Raw genomic sequence first — 17904 nt, 5'->3', positions numbered from 1 at the left:
TATTGCCGGGGAGGAGGTAGTGAGATCATCGAGCTGATGAAGTTTACCCGTAGCAAAATATTAATTTTAATGACTGAGACTCGGCTGCGTAGTAAATTTTTTAATTTAGCCAATATTGTGTATCTGGAAAGAATTTTAGATCTTTTGACAAATCAGAGCAGAAATGTTGCGTTTATATTTTTGTTGAGTGTGTGTGTGTGTGTGTGTGTGTGCGTGTGTGTGTGTGTATATATATATATATATATATATATATATATATATATATATATATATATATACACACAATTCTTTTCCTGGTGTCCTTCGAAAGATCTTTGGTCTTGGCCATAGTGGAGTTTGGAGTCTGACTGTTTGAACTCATTATCTGTATAAAAGACACCTGTCCACAGCCTCAAACAGGTGCCATTAATACAGGTAACGAGTGGAGGACAGAAAAGCTTCTTAAAGAAGACGTTACAGGTCTGTGAGAGCCAGAGATTTTCCTTGTTTGAAGTGACCAAATACTTATTTTCCACACTGATTTACAAATAAATTCTTTAAAAATCCTGCCATGTGAATTCATGGATTTTTTTCACATTCTGTCTCTCACAGTTGAAGTGTACCTATGATGTAAATTACTGACCTCTGTCATCATTTTAAGTGGGAGAACTTGCACAATCGGTGGCTGACTAAATACTTTTTTGCCCCACTGTATGTTATTAGTGTAGCTGCCCAGTATCCAGGACTATTGGAAACAAAACAATGTTTTGTCTGTGCCCCTTCCAAACAAACTCACGTCAAGAGACAGGTTCCGTTCAATATTTTGGAACATCCACATTAGAGATCCTGAGGAAGATGTAGAACAGGGATTCCCAAAGTGTGGTGCGCGCACCCCCGGGGGTGCGCGAGCTGCCGCTAGGGGGTGCGCGAGTTGAAAATTGTAATGGCTGCGGAGCTCAGAGAAGTCTGTCAGATGTCATGATTAGCGTAGCCAGAAACTCATTTGTGGGTGGGCCTAAGAAAAAGTAAGTGGGCACAATAAATGTAATTGAAAACCAGTATATTTTTGCGCTTGTGTCCTCCACATGTGCCCTAGCTTCATAATAATAATGCGCCGAGCTTCAGCACTCTGGCCTGTGCACGCCGATATGTTCCGTATTTGATCATTTTTAACGGTGTTGGAGGAATTTGAAGGTGAGTCATTCTGGCAGATTGTAATTAACACCTGTCTCAGGCAAGTGTTCTGACATTGTAAACCTCACACACAGAACATTGTGGATGTAACAAAATAAATCAAGAAATGATTCCCATTCAGGCTATTAACAGCGCGCTGTAGATCTGAAGTTCAGAGTGCGTCTGTCAGAGGTCAGACGCGTTCCAGCGGAACCACGGCTCACGGGTGCACAAGTGAGCACATCTGGGCTGGGCAGAAGTAATTTTACAACATTGGTTTAAATAGCGCCAATAACGAGACGCGGTGACTTAAACGCTGCAAGTTGTGAAGCGCGCTCCATCCGCGAGCCGCATCACCAAGCGGAAAGTGAATGCGTCAAGCATAAACCAAGCTCCATGGAGCTGTGTCGCGTGCACACACACACACACACACACAGATTCAATAAGCGCGCACGCTGCGCAAACTCCGGCGTGCCGTCAGACTGAGGGCAAAAATGAGCACTGCCTCCTCTGTGATAAAAACTTTTAAGAGGTTTTATAACAACATTTTTCATTCAAGGTCAAATTAAGATATTAGCTTCTATTTTGGGATGACGTATTAAAGTCGGGTCCGCTCCAGCCAGTGACTCCTCATGAACCGGACCTTCATCTTGCACCATGAGCTGTGCAGTGCCAAACAGGAGCAGGCCATGACACACAAAGACTTCATGGTGGAGCTAATGTGTCAGCTTTTTGACATGAGCAAGGCGGGTACTCCCCAAAGCAGGAAAGCTGATTATGTTCCTGTGCCCATTTCCAAAGCCACAGATGTTGCCCTAACATACACCAAAGGCAGACTAAAATGTAAATACTGCCTCCTTGACAAATAAACACCCCATGGAAGTGCCAGGCCTGCGATGTTGCCCCTCTGCATTGTGGTGGGCAGAAACTGCTTCTTTGAGTGGCACAAATAATCCTCATATTATTGAGGAGAAAACCCCTTATCCTTTTGTAAATATTTGTAAACATTTGTTCAAATACTGCTAAATAATTAACAACATTGTAATTTATTTTGGCACAATCTTTAATTTTTTTGGTATCTTTTTGGACCAGTGTAAATAGTTGTACAAGCACGATTGTAAAGTTTATTTAATTTTTCTGCTAATAGTTTTATGAAATCGTGTTGTTTGCTATATTTTTATGTTTTTTTTTAAATACACTGGCATTCTAGATTATAAAAAAAGATTCATTATAAATGTTTACAGGATTTACAGTAAAAAAAAGAACTTTTTTCCAACTTGGATTTCATGTTTTTGTGTGATTTAAGATCCAAAATGCATGTACATTATTGCCAAATTAATGAAATAAGCATTAATTCAGATAGTCCAGGTTGTCCTGAAAAAAAATGATACCCCATAAGGCAATATTTATAGTATTATAAACTACACCCCAGTTATTACAATATTCACCTCCACCCTCCAGGACCCTCTGCAGTTCGCATACAGAGCCAACAGGTCTGTAGACGACGCCATCAACCTGGCCCTCCACTTCATCCTGCAGCACCTGGACTCCCCGGGAACCTACGCTAGGATCCTGTTTGTGGATTTCAGCTCTGCGTTCAACACCATCCTCCCTGCTCTGCTCCAGGACAAGCTCTCCATGCTCAACGTACCCAATTCCACCTGCAGGTGGATCACTGACTTCCTGACGAACCGTAGGCAGTGTGTGCGGCTGGGGAAGAATGTTTCCACCACTCAGACAATTAGCACAGGATCTCCACAGGGCTGTGTACTTTCTCCTCTGCTCTTCTCCCTGTACACAAACTGCTGCACCTCGAGCATAGGTGTCATTTTAACCGGGGACGCCGGGGACATGTCCCCGGCAAAATTTGTGATTGGCAACTGTGTCCCCCCCACTTTCAAAAAAGCCTGCTGATGAGGATTTTTGTTTTACCAGCTCAGATCTTATACCAGGGGTCGGCAACCTGTTCCCATCAAAGAGCCATTATTACCCATTTCCCACGGTAATTTTGGACAAACCTTAATAGCAGTGACTTAAAGGGACTATAGGCAAGTTTTACAGCCAGAACATGTATAGAAATAAAACATTTCTTCTTAAAACATTCTCCTGCAATGCCCTGGTTCTGTAGAATGAGCCCTGGCATTTTACTGTGATTGTCTCTATAGGTCTTTAAAATCAAAAATAAGATTTTGCTCGGGTCCAGCAGGCAGGCTTCCCCCGGGTCTTCCAGAGGCAGCGTAATGCGTGATGACGTCATGCGCGTTCACGCTCAGGCCTATCCCCGCAGCGTTTGATTACTAGCGATAGCTTAGCGGCAGAGCGAGAGGTGGTTTAGCTAGCATGGATTCAGCAAAGAACAAGAAGAGAGCTGCTTCAAGCACTAGCGGAACTCCAGCCCAGACCCCAAACAAGTCAAAGAAACCAAGAAGAGTGTATTCCAGCGCAGGTAAACGGGCAAAACTCGAGTATGATCGCCGAAGGCAACGAACGAGGATAAATATCGGTCCAGCATTTGAGGAGTGGAAAATGCTGAGAAAGTCTCTCAGGATGAAAACACACCCGCAGCTGGCATCATTTTTGCTGAAAAGGTAAGAAATTATTACTAAACACGTGTGGGGAAAGGGCTGTGGATGCTTTCAAAGTAAGCTGGGGGGTTTCCGTATATCATAACATTTATAGGCTGCTTGTCTAGCGTCTACACATCAGATTACCTATTTCCAGCCGCATCAGCAAAAAAAAAAAAAAGTGTTTTCTACACACCAGCACCCAAATACAAGCTGGCGCACAGCGCATGTTTGGCCATAACACAAGATAATTAGACAGAAAGACGCTACACGGAATTTTTTCGTTGTTGTTTTAATTCACAAAAACGAATTTTAAACACGGGTGAACGTGCCTGCAAGTTTAGAGCCGCACCATGATATTTGCTGCAGGCTTCAAAGCACAGGGAAATAATAGTGGCTTTTAGGCTGGAAATTACAGTATATTGTTAGTGTAATGTACTAGAATTGTGTAAAAGAAGTCTAAACTTTGTAAAACTGCGTCGCTAATCAAATCTGTTGTTTATATAACAGAATCTCAATTGTTAACGTGTACACATGACTGGAGTATTAAAAGTTGCTTTACTTTTTTAGTTATGAGAAGCACGCTTCATCAAAGGGACCACTTACATCAACACCACGTGGGCCATCTACAGCAGTGTTTGCAGGTCCTTGTCGCCCCAGTTCAGTAACTGCAGGGGAATCTGATAGGTAAGTTCACTTGTAAACAAAATGCAACTCATATGTCAGATAATTGTTCTCCACATCAAATAAAATAAATACTGTGTACTTGTCAACAGGGATGACTTCCAGATCGCAGGAGTTGAACCTCTAAAAGCAGATCAAGAGGTAGAATTGTTGGAGGAAAGGTAAATATGCAGGGTTTTTAATCATTTGATGCATACCCTCTGTTTTCATAATTAATGTATTCTGTTTGTTTTTGTAGCATCAAATAGATGGAGCTGATAGTGGATTATCTAGACGAGGAAAGAGCCAATAGTTTGGAAAACAGTTTGTAAGTAACAAATTATTGTCATTGAAATGATATATGTCAGTATATATTGTCATATTTTGCTGCTGTATTTAATTCCAGATTAGAGTTTGAAGGAGAAGGAGCTTTAGACCCGTATGACTCAGATTATGTACCTCCAATATCGATAAGGTATGTTTCATAATTGAATTTTTTAAATAAGTAGTAACATCCCCACTCTCACTTTCTATTCACTGATTATATATATAAAAAAATCTTGTGCAATAGGTGTGTCTCACAGGATGAAGTTGACCAACTTCCTAGCATTGGCCTGGATGAAGCTGTATTTGACATTGCTGATTGTGTGGAGGCAGATTTTGAAGAGAATTTAGAAGCACCATCAGCAGCATCCATTCCAGTTTTCCCAATACACGATCAAGTGCTTGTTGAAAGTGACCTCATAAACCAGCAAGCGTGCATAGCATACAGCAAAAGCTTGCTCCAGATGGCCAATTTCCTCCAACTGCCTCTCAGTAAATGCCACTACAGTGACCACAGCACAGGCACATATTGTGATGGCCATCCTCCTTTTCATGTAAAGTCACGTCCGAGAGGTACAGCTTTGATAATTGAGTGGGTGAGTTTATGTTCTAATGCTTGCCACTTATGTTAATGAGGAAGCAGTACAACTGTAGGAATGTGAAATATGTGTGAAGCGCCATTTCCACTTTTTTTTGGTTTTGTTTGTATTTTAATACAGTTTTGCCCACGTGGACATAAATTATGGAGTTGGAACAGCCAGCCAAAGCTGAAATATGGGATGCAAGGAGGAGATTTCATGTTGTCAACAAACATTCTGCTGTCAGGGAACAACCTCCAAGATCGCTCTCCTGTTCAGATTCATGAATATCCGCATGGTGACATCCAAAACCTTCTACTCAGTCCAGGGTACCTACTGTTTAAAATCAATACAGCAGTTTTGGGAGGAGAAGAGAAATGCCATCATCAAGAAACTGCAGTCAAAAGACCGCGTGGTTGCTCTTGGTAACTAAATATGTTTACTTGTAAAGGCTCATATTCATTACATGCTTATATTTCTGTGTTTCTTTTTTAGCTGACAGGAGGATGGACTCTCCAGGTAACGAACAAGCTTTTTGAAATTTAATTTTAAGATCAGTTGAAATATTTCTTTTCATTGTTATTTTACAATTTTCTGTATCTCTTAAAAAAAAAGTCACTCAGCAATGTGCTGTACATACACAACGATGGATCTAGACACCATGGACATCATCAGTGTTGTCAATGTGGACAAAAGATGGGTTGGCTATAAAAGTGGGGTCATGGAGAAGGCTGCCTTTATACAGACATTTGACAGTCTCACAAAGGAGGTGAACATCAAGGAGATTGTGACTGATGCACATGTACAAATTGCTGCCCTCATGCGTAAGATTTTCACAAAACTTCAGAGTTTTTACTGGTAATTGGAAACCAGATTGTTAAAAGACTATTTTTAATTTTTTCTGACCAGATCCAGAAAGGGGCAGATATAAGGATCAGGCTATTACCCATTCGCTTGATGTCTGGCACGCCGCAAAAAATCTGACAAAGAAACTTCATGCTGTATGTCAAAATGTATTATGATGGTAATAATCCTGGCTTGTTCAGACTTTATTTTAATTACTAGTTTTTCTTGCCTTCAAACAGGTTGGAATGATTTCTGGTCAAAAGCTTATACTTGGATGGATCAAGGACATTGTTAACCATTTTTGGTATGCTTGTCAGCACACAAGCACCAGAGAAGAGTTTATGGTTTGTACAAACACAGTATTCATGTATACAGTCGTCCACTAATGTAATGTTTTTGTTTATATTTGCTGCCATGGTTCATTATCTTTTTCTACTCACGATGTAAATGTTTGTATTTTCTACTTTGTGTGTTTTTAGGATGTCTGGAAGGCTGTACTTCACCACGTGACTGGAGAGCATGAATGGGGCTTTGGCAGGTGCTTTCATGCTCCTTTGGCGGAGAACCCAGACAAAGAGCTCATTCCACATGGATCTGCTGCACATGTGGCGCTTTCACGGATTGTTCTGAACCAGCGATGGCTAAAGGATATAGAGAAGTTGCTCACCTTTAGGTAAATTACTGACATTTGGTGGAAATGTAAAGTTATTGTCTTACTAACAGTAAAACAAAATAGGAAAACAACAATGCAGATTTTTTCTAACTAATACAATCTCTGCACTTGGATCTGAGTTCTTTCCAATAACAAGTACCATAACAGTTACTTATACCACACCAAACAATGCAATGAAGCAGAAGACCGGTTTTATTGTCTTCTCTGCCTGGTGCTACAATTGAAGTAGATTTAGATAAAATGTAAAACACAAATAAACAACCACTAATATGAAATTTTATCTGAAAATTAATATTTTAGATGAAAAAACTGCTGTTTCTACATTTTTAGTATTGGTTCTTGTTATCTGTAAACTACACACATGAGGACATTAGATTGGTATTGCCCTGATTCCAGTATCTGTAATGTTGTAATACCTACCACAAAGTATATATATTGCGCTGAGTTAGAATTTATTTCTTCTACAGACATTGTTTTTTTCCCCCAGGACCACTGCTGAGCTGGAGTCGTTCCAAAATCACATCTTGATGTACGCCGGGAAACGCTTTGCATTCTCATTTGGTGTCTATGAAGCTAGGACACTCCTCGCTGCATTAGACTACAACCACCATAACCATCGCCCAGTGCATGTGAACATTAAAGGCCAAGTATCGTAAGTCAAACTTGGTGGCTTTTATATATTCATAATACCTTTATATAATTTCCTAATGTCTAAATTCATTTTTTTAGACACAAACGAGTCTACAACAAAAAGTCGCAGCGTTACAGTGTTCACACTGTAAAGGAGACCAAAGACTACGGCTACATCCCAGAGCTGCAGACAAGAATCCTGGAGAAGCGCCTCAGCTCTGCTGGGGGACTCCCAAAAAGAAGAAGCATTCAGGCTGATGACCCCAGGGCCCTGGGTCCTCTCTCCGGGATCAGCCCTCCTCCTACAGCTGAACTGGTACAGACACAACAACGCAGAGGACAGGTAGTGATTATAACCAAATCTCCTCTCCATTTTTGTGGAAGAAAATTACATAAATGTAATTTTTGTTTTTTACAGGACTTATGTGATACCTAAACAGAGGCTGATGGCAATCAAAGTTGAACACTACAGATTTATTTATGTAAATATGTACAAAAAGTTTGCAACAACAATAAAAGTAAGTCAAACTTCTGAGTTGGTCATGAGTTGCATGTTTGTTTCAGCGGAAGGGGGCTTCTTTATAACCAACATAAATCCCAAAGTGGTCAGGGTATTTGTCTCTAATCCTCCAAACACAGCAGGAAGGAATCACCCTACGATTGCCAGCGCCAAGACGTCCATATTGCCAAATAGTGTACTGTCTATAGGCACAGTAACGGTACTCCCGATTATCTGATCCAGGGTCTTGGCTATCACGCAGAGCCAAAATGTCATTCCACGTCTGCCGAGCCAAACGCATGATGCCTTCATCCATGCAGTACAGGTTAAAATGAGCACGCCTGCTCAAACACCATTCTGGATCCTGTCTACAGCACTTGTTTTCCAGGTCTGTAGGCATCATTCGGCAGTAGGAGCAGGTGCACCAAGCTGGCTGACCCTGGTTTGATGGAGGGTGTCCTGGTGTGGCCTGTCTATAGTCCATAATGTCCAGTAACACTCCTGGCAGACGTCTAACAACCATCTGAAGGACTTCATCTTTTTCATCCATACTTAGGTGTTGCAACTGTGCCTGAAAACGAAAGGCAGCATTTATTTTATAAACTTTATGATTGTGAAGTGTTCTGCATTATGACCAACCTGTAACTCTGCAGTTCTGTCAGCAGACATCTGAGCAACCCGTTCTCTGTCTTCCTCACTAATGCGTCCAGCTCTAGCTCTTCTTCCTCTAGCCTGGCCTCTCCCCCGGCCTGTACTTTCATATATGTTTCTCCCTCTGGCTGCTCCTCTCCTTGTTCCTCTTCCTGCTCTTCTGCCTGCTCCTCTGCCTGCTCTCCCTCTGCCCCCTCCAGAATCACTACTCTCTTCAGAAACTTCGGAGTAATGAGATGCACTGGATTCCTTGAAGGAAAAGTAATAAGGTTTACACGTTGATGTGATGGAATGCATGTTTTACAAAAGCTTCGCTGTAATAATCCATAAAACATTTAGGTAATGGTGTATTTACATTTGATGAAAATAATGTTGCTAAGACTATCTTTACCTGGATGCAAAAGAAAAGCAGAGGTGGGTAGAGTACACAAAAGGTGCACTCAAGTTATAGTAGCAGTACCTCTATGTATTTTTACTCTAGTAAAAGAAAAAAAGTAGCAGTCCATCACATGATTTTTTTTCTAGTAAATGGCCTGTACTTGTCAAGTAGCAACCAGTAAAGTGCTTATTAACTACCAGTGCAATTATTTTAATATTACAATAGGGCCTACGTTTATGCATAATTTGTGTACTAGTATTTTTTTCAACATCATACATAATGTATTCATATATCGGTATTATTATGCTTCCTCACTCAACTCACTTTGCTGTGCATGCACCTATCACAACCTGGAAAATATGCAGCCCAAATTGATTTGGTCTAAATATTTTACAATTATTACCTCTGTCGAAGTCATGCCGGCAAACCTGTAAATTATACCGGTACGGGGCTGACGCAGCTGTTTTTGTTCGGGAGCGTGCACATATAGCACGCGCGCCTCGTGCACGAGCCTACTATTGAAGCTGCAGTTACACCTTTGGCCTGAGGGGGCAATAGCGAGCATAAAATTTCAAAACTGCCTAAGGCACCTTTAAGTGAAGCAGGCAGGTCGCGCTAGAAATTTTCGTTTAAAAAGACATCATAAATGTTTTCCCCCGTCATTTTTATTTATAAAATATGAAGTAAAAACTCACAATTTGATTTTCATTCATTTGTCATTAATATGTAGTCTACAACCGTGCGTTAAGTGGACCATCTTCCAGTAAAAGCAAAGCATCCAGTCCACCTCTCCAAATGCGTAAAATGTGCATCACAGCCGCTAGGCGCGCCGCGCGCACCGTCAGCTACGTCAGCCCAGACAAGAGCAGAGCAACTAGAGAAAGAATAGAGGATAATTCTGTCTGGATGTGGATGGAGATTACATTTTACAGCAGCCTGATCATCATTTAAATACGTAACCCATCACCTGTCTTCTAGTCCACGCTATCAGCATTGTTTTAATTGGTGTGTGTGTGTGTGTGTGTGTGTGTGTGTGTGTGTGTGTGTGTGTGTGTGTGTTTTCCACTTCAAACACTGGTCTAACCAACCAGACCAGCGTGTCCAGTAACATTAATGTTACAATTAAACAATTTCACTTCATGTAGGCTAGGAACATTTCACCTGCCGTACGGCCCAACCGCTTCTGCTCCACATAAACTTTGTGCGTGATCAAATGTCTCTACAGGAGCTTTATGAGCTGAAGAGGCTATTCTGCCTCAGACTGGATGCGTCATGCGTCTCCATATTAGAGAAGGGAACAAGCGCTGTTCAGCCAAAGTTTCATAATTTCATAAAAAGAACATTTTTCCAAGTGACACATCCCTCAGAGAGACTGGGTTTCCAGACCGCTTCAGTGGGAGGAAATCTTATCGCATGCACCGTGGTTCTGCACTGCGCTGCGAACCCCTCTACAGATCTTCATCTCACTGTACACCGTGGGCGCTCCGAGTCGCCCTGAACACAGTGTCCAGTATAAAGCTCTGATGTTCTGATGGGAATCATTTCTTGATGGATTTACTTACCTCCGCGATGTGAGTAACGATTAAAATGTCAGCTCATCTGTGTGCACATCAGTGCGCGTCGGGGTAATTCTTTCAAAACAACCAACATCCTTGGGTTTATCCGTCAAAATAAAAGTCAAATGGAAATATCTGTAAGCTGCCATTTAACTGTTTTGCCTTCCTGTGAAGATTGTTGCAAAGAGAAACAATTAAACTTGATTAACCCCAGAGCCACGCGTACTAAGCTGTACTTCGTGACTGTAAATGAGGGGGAAAAGATTTAATCGGATCCTTTTCTTTTCGACATGGTTTAATGTAAAGTTTCATTCAGTACAAACTTTAGTTGCACCAATCTAACGAGACAGAGCCTGGATTTGTATTCTGAACAGTTTAAACATGTTTAAAACAGAGACATGCGTGACACATCTAAAATTCACACCTGCTCCGCTATTATGGAAATTAAACTAACAAGATGAATAACATCAAATTATTTTAGGCACAGACAACGTCCCCCACACTTTTGAAAAGCTTGCAACGCGCCTGGTCGCTCGTTTACGTCAAAGTTATCTTTCATAAGACGATGATCAATAAAACAATTTATATAAAATTGATCCAGAAGTTGTAGCCCGTCTCTGCCTTCAATTTTTGGTATTTTTCACCCTGTTGGTGGTTTTACTGAGCAGGTGCCACTTTTGTCATACGTTTCTTTTTAAAATATGTTTAGACTGTTCAGAATACAAATCCAGGCTCTGTCACGTTTGATTGTTGTAATTAAACTTTGTAGGTGGGGAAGGTCAGAAAAGGATCCGATCAATTTGTTTTTCCCTCATTTACAGTGACGGAGATAACAGCGCGGTACGCCTGGCTCTGGTGTTAATCAAGTTTAATTATATCTCTTTGCAACAATTTTCACAAGAAATCAAAACAGTTAAAAGCAGGGCTTGCATTGACTGGATAGTTCCCGTATTTGACCATTTATTTTGACGGAGAAAGAATAGAAAGAATTACCCCGACGCATGCAGACGAACTGACATTTTATTCCACTTAAATCGCAGATGTAGCTAAATCACTCAAGAAAAGATTCCCATCTGAACATCTGAGCTGGACACTGCTCAGCGCAGCTCACTGTCAGCGTGTACTACATAAGGTCCACAGCGAGCTGAAGATGTGGAGAGGGGCTTGGAGCGCATCGCAGAACCAGAGCGCATGCGGGAAGATTCCTCCGACTGAAGCGAGACTTGTCACTTAGAAAATGTTCCCTGATTATGAAACTTTGGCTGAATAGCGCTTGTTCCTGTCTCCAATGTGGCGACACATCAAGGAGCCGTCTGAGGAGAAGCCCAGAATCTCACATCCTCGTCAGCTCAGAATGCGCCCATGATTACGCACAAGCGTGACGCGTCAACCCGGTCTCACAGTAAGACCGGGTTGGACCTGTTCAGGTTTACGGAGACAATCTTTACATTCAGAATCAGCTTACAGATGTAAAATTAATGCAGTAAAATCTAAAGCATTTTATTTAAATATCCATTCATTATTTTACAAGCACAGAGAGCCGCATCAGATGGATGGAAGAGCCACATGCGGCTCCAGAGCCGCGGGTTGCCGACCCCTGTGCTAGCCTACTTTACTGTCCCCAGCAATTTTTAAACCCCACTCAAGTGTATGGTTATTGTCCCCAGCAATTCTGAAAACAAACTGACGCCCTTGACCTCGAGCCATGACTCTGTTAAACTGATCAAGTTTGCGGATGACACCACCCTCATCGGGCTCATCTCTGACGATGATGAGTCCGCCTCCAGGAGGGAGGTGGAACGGCTGGTGTACTGGTGCAGCAGCAACAACCTGGAGCTCAATGCTCAGAAGACAGTGGAGATGATTGTGGACTTCAGGAAAGTCACAGCCCCATCTCTCCCCCTCGTCCTGACGGACACCCCCGTCACCACTGTGGACTCCTTCTGCTTCCTCGGAACCACCATCACACATGACCTTAGGTGGGAGCCATCCAACAGCTCCCTGCTCAAAAAGGCCCAGCAGAGGATGTACTTTCTGCGGCAGTTGAAAAAGGCCAAGCTGCCGGCCCAGATGATGGTGCAGTTTTACACGGCCATCATTGAGTCCATCCTCACCTCCTCCATCGCTGTGTGGTACGCTGGAGCCACAGTGAGGGACAAACATAGACTGCAGCGCATTGTGCGCTCTGCTGAGAAGGTGATTGGCTGCAGCCTTCCATCTCTCCATGACCTGTACGTCTCCACAACTCGGGGCGTGCAGGTCGGATAGCAGCTGACCCTTCGCACCCGTGTCACAGACTTTTTGAGCCGCTCCCCTCAGGCAGGAGGTTACGGTCCATCCGGACCAGAACCTCCCACCATAAGAACAGCTTCTTTCCATCTGCCGTTAGTCTTGTGAACAGATTATAAACACACAACCATGCTGGTCTTCTGTACTCGACACAACGTCACGTTATCGGCCATGTTACCATTACCTGCCATTTTTTATAGCTGAAAGTTTTATTCTAGTTTTTTTATTATATTTTATTCTATTTTTAATCTTATTATTCATGTTATATGTAGCACATTAGTACCGAAGCAAGTTCCTAGTTTGTGAATTGTTTGTTCACTGACAATGGCAATAAACCAATTCTGATTCTGATTCTGATTTATTGTTTTTATTAGAAAATACAGAAGAAAAACCAAAATGAGTCAAAAATGGTGATTGAAACCCTGGACCCCAGAGGGCTAATATATTTTTTTTAATTTTGTTATTTGCTATATTTATTCATATTGTTATAAATGTACAGTCTAGATTACCATTCTAAATTATAGACAACATTCATCATAAATGTTTGTTGGTTTCACATAACTTTTTTTCCAGTTTGGATTTTATGTTTTTGAGTGATTTAAGGTCTAATATGCAACCCCTTTATGTCCAAATATAAAAAAATAAGTATAAATTCATTAAGTCTAGGTTGTGCTGAAAAGGTTGATACCACATAAGGCAGTGGTTATGATTTTTATTTTGGAAATACAAAGGAAAATTCTAAATTGGTCAAAAACGGCAAATTGCACCCTGGACCCCAGAGGGTTAACCCACATTGCTTGCTGGTGGTGGCCCAGCAGACCTCGCCTGCTAGGGGCAGCTGTTGCTACTTTGTAGCTCAACACCATCAGTGTGTGAAAGTGTGTGTGAATGGGTGAATGATTGATTGTGCTGTGAAGTGCCTTGAGGGGTTGGAGAACGCTAAGAAGGGGCTATACAAATATGGCCATAAGGCCATTTACCATTTATTAATGTCATTTATTAAAGTAATTTGTTAATGGTAATTAACCCTAACCAAGAATACAAAACAGCTTACAAAAATACAGTCAGTGACAGCAGTCTCCAACAAGCATCACCACAACCAAGCAATGCAGGTAACTATATTTTATTGCAGCCATTGTATTTTAAATGGCTTAGTGGTCGGAATGAGTTTCAGTCACATCGGATTGGAGGCAATAGTTTGATTTTGGATATTATCTTGTCCAAAAAGCAAACTTTTGAATACTCATCTCACTACAGGTCTCAATAGATTCACTGGAGGATTAAGAGGTCACCTGTTAAATAAAGGCATGCCATTCAAACCTCCACGCTTTCAGTGAACAATAGGAAAGGCAGGGTGTTTGTTTTAGGTTTATAATGAAGTCGGCTTATTGTTATCTGCCCCTGACTAATATGTAACTTTGCATTCTACGCAACATCTACAAAGGACTGCTGAATGTGACTTCATCACAGGATTTGGTTTGTTTGTTGCTACAGTTCTAAAATGTATTTCTGTCACATCCTATATCTTCAGGCAGATAAATCGAAGCAAATAGGAGTCGGCTTGATTAAAGCAACGAGCGTTCGCCAGTGAGGTTCTGCTTTTCATAAATTGGAATCAAGCTGAAAAGATAAAGTGTCTTTTTTGTGGATGGAAAAAGCTGTGAAGACTGTCTTTCATCATTTATTTAAAAATATATGAATAAAATAATAATTTTCTTCGTTTTCTAAGAGGAGAAGGAACCATGCCTCAATTACAAAAACCACCCTGCAGTCTGTCAGAGGTATGGTGGCAAATGTCAGACGATAGCAATTGCCTTCTTTAAACAGAACAAACAGACATCTCTAAAACCCCACTCTCATGTTTTTTAAACTATTTTAGCTATGATTCATCATCATTAGAAACAAAGGGTGCGACATATTTAATAAATGACCTGCACTTGTCCCACAATCATTCATTCATTCACACACACACACATACACACACACACATTCACAAACTGATGGCGATGACCTACAATGTATTGTACACAATGTATGCACACACCTGCTGGGGCACAGTGACCGAGGCGAGGCACACACAGGCTCCCCTCCTATCACAAACAGGCAAGGGGGAGTGACATGACTGCTGGAACCTGGATTCAAACGTTTTATGTATTTTATTAGGGTGAGGAGCTCGGACATTCGGGAGGGACTCGGAGTAGAACCGCTGCTCCTCCGGATCGAAAGGAGTCAGTTGAGGTAGTTTGGGCATCTGGTCAAAATGCCTCCTGGACGCCTCCCTGGGGAGGTGTTTCGGGCATGTCCTGCCGGCAGGAGGCCCCCGGGTTGACCCAGGACATGTTGGAGAGGTTACATCTCCAATCTGGTCCGGGAGCGCCTTGGGGTCCTGCCAGAGGAGCTGGTGGAGGTGGCCGGGGAGCAGGGGCGGCATTAGGCCCGGCTACTTGGGCTGAAGCCCCGGATGTTTTATGAAAAGCCCCGGATCTAAATCGCGGAAGTAACATGCAGTACCAAAGTCCAACACTAGGGAGCAGCTGGCAGTAGTTTGTATACAGCCTGCCTGAGCCTCCACCACTGAAGAAAAAGCCCTTCAGCAGCTGGCTTCTTCTACACTCTGCCTGAAACGCATGAGTGAAGATGGACATAAGGACGTTTTTAGACCAAAAGTACCGCGACAGAACCCCAGCTTTGATGAGACTGGTGTTGACTCAGGTTTGTGAGTCTTATTTGAAAATATTTGTTGTGCTGCTGGTTTGCCTAAAGTTAGCTTATCAGGTAAAGTTGTTGGAGAAAGAAAGGGAATATTTACTATCATCTCACACTAAACACTAACAGGAACAATACTCTGCCCTGAAAATGCTTAATATGTAGCTTCAGATTAAAAATTATGTGGTACAAGACATATATATATATATATATATATATATATATATATATATATATATACATACATACACATATATATATATACAAATATATATATATATATATATATATATATATATATATATATATATGATGTTGTTGATTAGTGCGTGTCACGTGTGTGTGCGCACGTGCGTGTGTGTGTGTTAAGCCCCGGATCTTCTTCAGTCCTAAATCCGCCCCTGCCGGGGAGAGGACGGTCTGGAGCTCCCTAGTTGGGATGCTGCCCCCGCGACCCGGACCCGGATAAGCGGAGGAAGACGATTAACATTAAATAATCATGTAAAGTTGATTTCAATCAAAATTGACAAAAATAACATCAAACTAACATGAACTATAATCTAAAAAGGACTGTATAGAATATAAACACAATTTACTAAATGAGAAACTGTCTGGTTAATGCTGAAGCTCTGAAGTGTGTGTTTGTTTCGCTTTGCACCTTATTACCTTGTACCATAACTTGTGGCAGGGTTTGTGGAGGGTCTTTTTAACCCTTCACCCTAACACTTTAAAAACCATCTGAACCCTGGCGTTGTCTTCTGCTAAAGCCATGGGCGTGTAAGTTGCTCCTTACATAATGCAATGTCAAAATTATCCACTCCTCTTCGTGGAAGTGATGTCTCCACTCATGCTTTGGTATCCAAACTTCTGCATAATTCAGTGTGTTGAGTGGAAAATGTCCTGTCAAAATAAGACACAGTAGGGCATGTGACAACCCAGGCTGTCTGAGTAGAGTCCTTGCCTAGCTATAGGTGGCTCAGAATGTCAGTCAAGTGTAATTGGTTTAGCTATGCGAGTTCTGTCAGTCTTCCAACATTGTTACACAAAGAAAGCACTATGTAGTTTTTGTAGTGCAGTCAGGACCTGCTGGTGTAGATGCTGGTGTAACCCACTTTGCATAAATACCCATCAAAGGTGCTAGAGCAGGAGCCAAGTTCACCACATTTGTTGATAATTTATGGATTTCAATTTGTAAAGTGTGTGTATTTTCCTGGATTATCATCTTACAAAGTTCCAACTCACCCATAAGTGCCTCGAGCAATAAAGACTATCTCATACCAGCAATGGGTCTTTTTGCTTTCTGAGATCAAAGAGTTGAAATAATAGTTCATCAAAGAAATATCAAATGTCTTGATGGAAAAACTGTTTGATTTCATGTTTGCCAAGTGTGTTTTTTATGATTGTTTACCCACACATGGTTCTTAAGACTTTGTTATTTCAGTGATTAGATGTGGAATGTCTTCTGGGAATGGCTGGGAGTGAATGAAAAAAGACCAAAATAGTTCATTTAAAATAAATCTCAGAGTTAAATCAGAATAATATCTGAGAAGAAATGTGAGTGGGAAAAGTAAACAATTGGGGAAAAGTCTGATTAGTTTTCATGTTATAAAATGCTTAATGCCTCAGCTAATAAATAATTAGAGCCCAGAACATTTATATGATATCTTTGTCAAAGGTTTTCCCAGTGAGGTGTGCAGGAAGAGGATAAATAATAATAATAATAATAATAATAATAATAATAATAATAATAATAATAATGTAACGTCCAGCAATGGTCAGTTTTTAGGTACAGTTTGACCATTCAACATCTGGTCAAAAAGGAGACACAAGACTGCATGTGTTCCCTTTAAATTGGCCCTAATATATATATATGGTGTCAGGTTTCCGCCAAAACCCGTGCAAGCGTAGCCAAAACCCGTGCACGCGTATTGTCCACATCGCGCGTGCGAACGGGACTCGCGCGTGGAGGTTAGAACCTCATGAGTGAAAATACACATGGCGAGGAGGTCATTTGTACACTGAGAGGGAGCAAACTGTGTCTGTGAGTGCACAAGGATGTGCACAAGTGACAAACCTGCGTGCACGCGTTGGCCAACGAGCACACGGCAGAGGAAAACATGCGCGCAGCAGCCTCACTGCGCGCTCGGTGCGGCAGCCTCACTGCGCGTGTGGCAGCCTTTCTGCGCACTCGGTTTCTGATTCTGCTCGCTCGGCTGTTGGGAGTTTTGGTACTCTGGAGGCATGGAAGAATTAAAGTGCCAGAAACTGAGCAGTTGAACTTTCAATTTGAGAGCAGAATTTCATATCAAGAGACCATTTTTTTAATTTCAGAATACGATTTTATATTATTGCTCTCAAAACTTGAAATGCTTGCGCTCAAAATGTCTGCTCTCT

At 41.6% G+C, this 17904-nt stretch overlaps 2 protein-coding genes across 6 annotated transcripts; one reads left to right on the top strand and one right to left on the bottom strand.

Annotated features, from left to right (window-relative positions):
• Positions 1-4876: 4876 nt before the first annotated feature.
• On the top strand, positions 4877-7962 carry LOC139070663 (uncharacterized). Of its 5 annotated transcripts, XM_070553323.1 has the most exons (7): positions 4879-5299; positions 5423-6282; positions 6367-6471; positions 6607-6800; positions 7288-7452; positions 7530-7773; positions 7849-7962. In XM_070553323.1, the coding sequence occupies exons 3-7, from the start codon at positions 6373-6375 to the stop codon at positions 7864-7866; spliced, it is 720 nt and encodes a 239-aa protein (XP_070409424.1). In that variant the 5' UTR covers positions 4879-5299; positions 5423-6282; positions 6367-6372; the 3' UTR covers positions 7867-7962. The 5 variants fall into 5 exon arrangements, with proteins under 5 accessions (XP_070409421.1, XP_070409422.1, XP_070409423.1 ...); XM_070553321.1 differs by having other exon boundaries at positions 4878-5276; positions 7530-7962; XM_070553322.1 differs by having other exon boundaries at positions 4878-5299; positions 5996-6282; positions 7530-7962.
• On the bottom strand, positions 7890-9537 carry LOC129152197 (uncharacterized). Its single transcript, XM_054735601.2, has 2 exons — positions 8569-9537; positions 7890-8500 (listed from the first exon to the last, which is right to left on the bottom strand). Exons 1-2 carry the CDS (start codon positions 8875-8877, stop codon positions 7991-7993), a joined length of 819 nt encoding a protein of 272 aa, XP_054591576.1. The 5' UTR covers positions 8878-9537; the 3' UTR covers positions 7890-7990.
• Positions 9538-17904: the final 8367 nt, after the last annotated feature.

This window comes from Nothobranchius furzeri, chromosome 7 (genome assembly GCF_043380555.1).
Source record: "Nothobranchius furzeri strain GRZ-AD chromosome 7, NfurGRZ-RIMD1, whole genome shotgun sequence".
NCBI lineage: Eukaryota > Metazoa > Chordata > Actinopteri > Cyprinodontiformes > Nothobranchiidae > Nothobranchius > Nothobranchius furzeri.
Note: the sequence above shows the minus strand (reverse complement) of the source record. Positions and strands in the feature narration are given on the sequence as shown.

Excerpts from the sequence above, each read along its gene's own strand:
- LOC139070663 (XM_070553320.1), top strand. The coding sequence starts at position 6,373 with ATGATTTCTGGTCAAAAGCTTATACTTGGATGGATCAAGGACATTGTT. Across the intron at positions 6,472-6,606 it reads GCACCAGAGAAGAGTTTATG|GATGTCTGGAAGGCTGTACT; the intron begins GTTTGTACAAAC and ends GTGTGTTTTTAG. Across the intron at positions 6,801-7,287 it reads GAGAAGTTGCTCACCTTTAG|GACCACTGCTGAGCTGGAGT; the intron begins GTAAATTACTGA and ends TTTTTCCCCCAG.
- LOC129152197 (XM_054735601.2), bottom strand. The coding sequence starts at position 8,877 with ATGCATTCCATCACATCAACGTGTAAACCTTATTACTTTTCCTTCAAG. Across the intron at positions 8,501-8,568 it reads ACAGAACTGCAGAGTTACAG|GCACAGTTGCAACACCTAAG; the intron begins GTTGGTCATAAT and ends TTTCGTTTTCAG.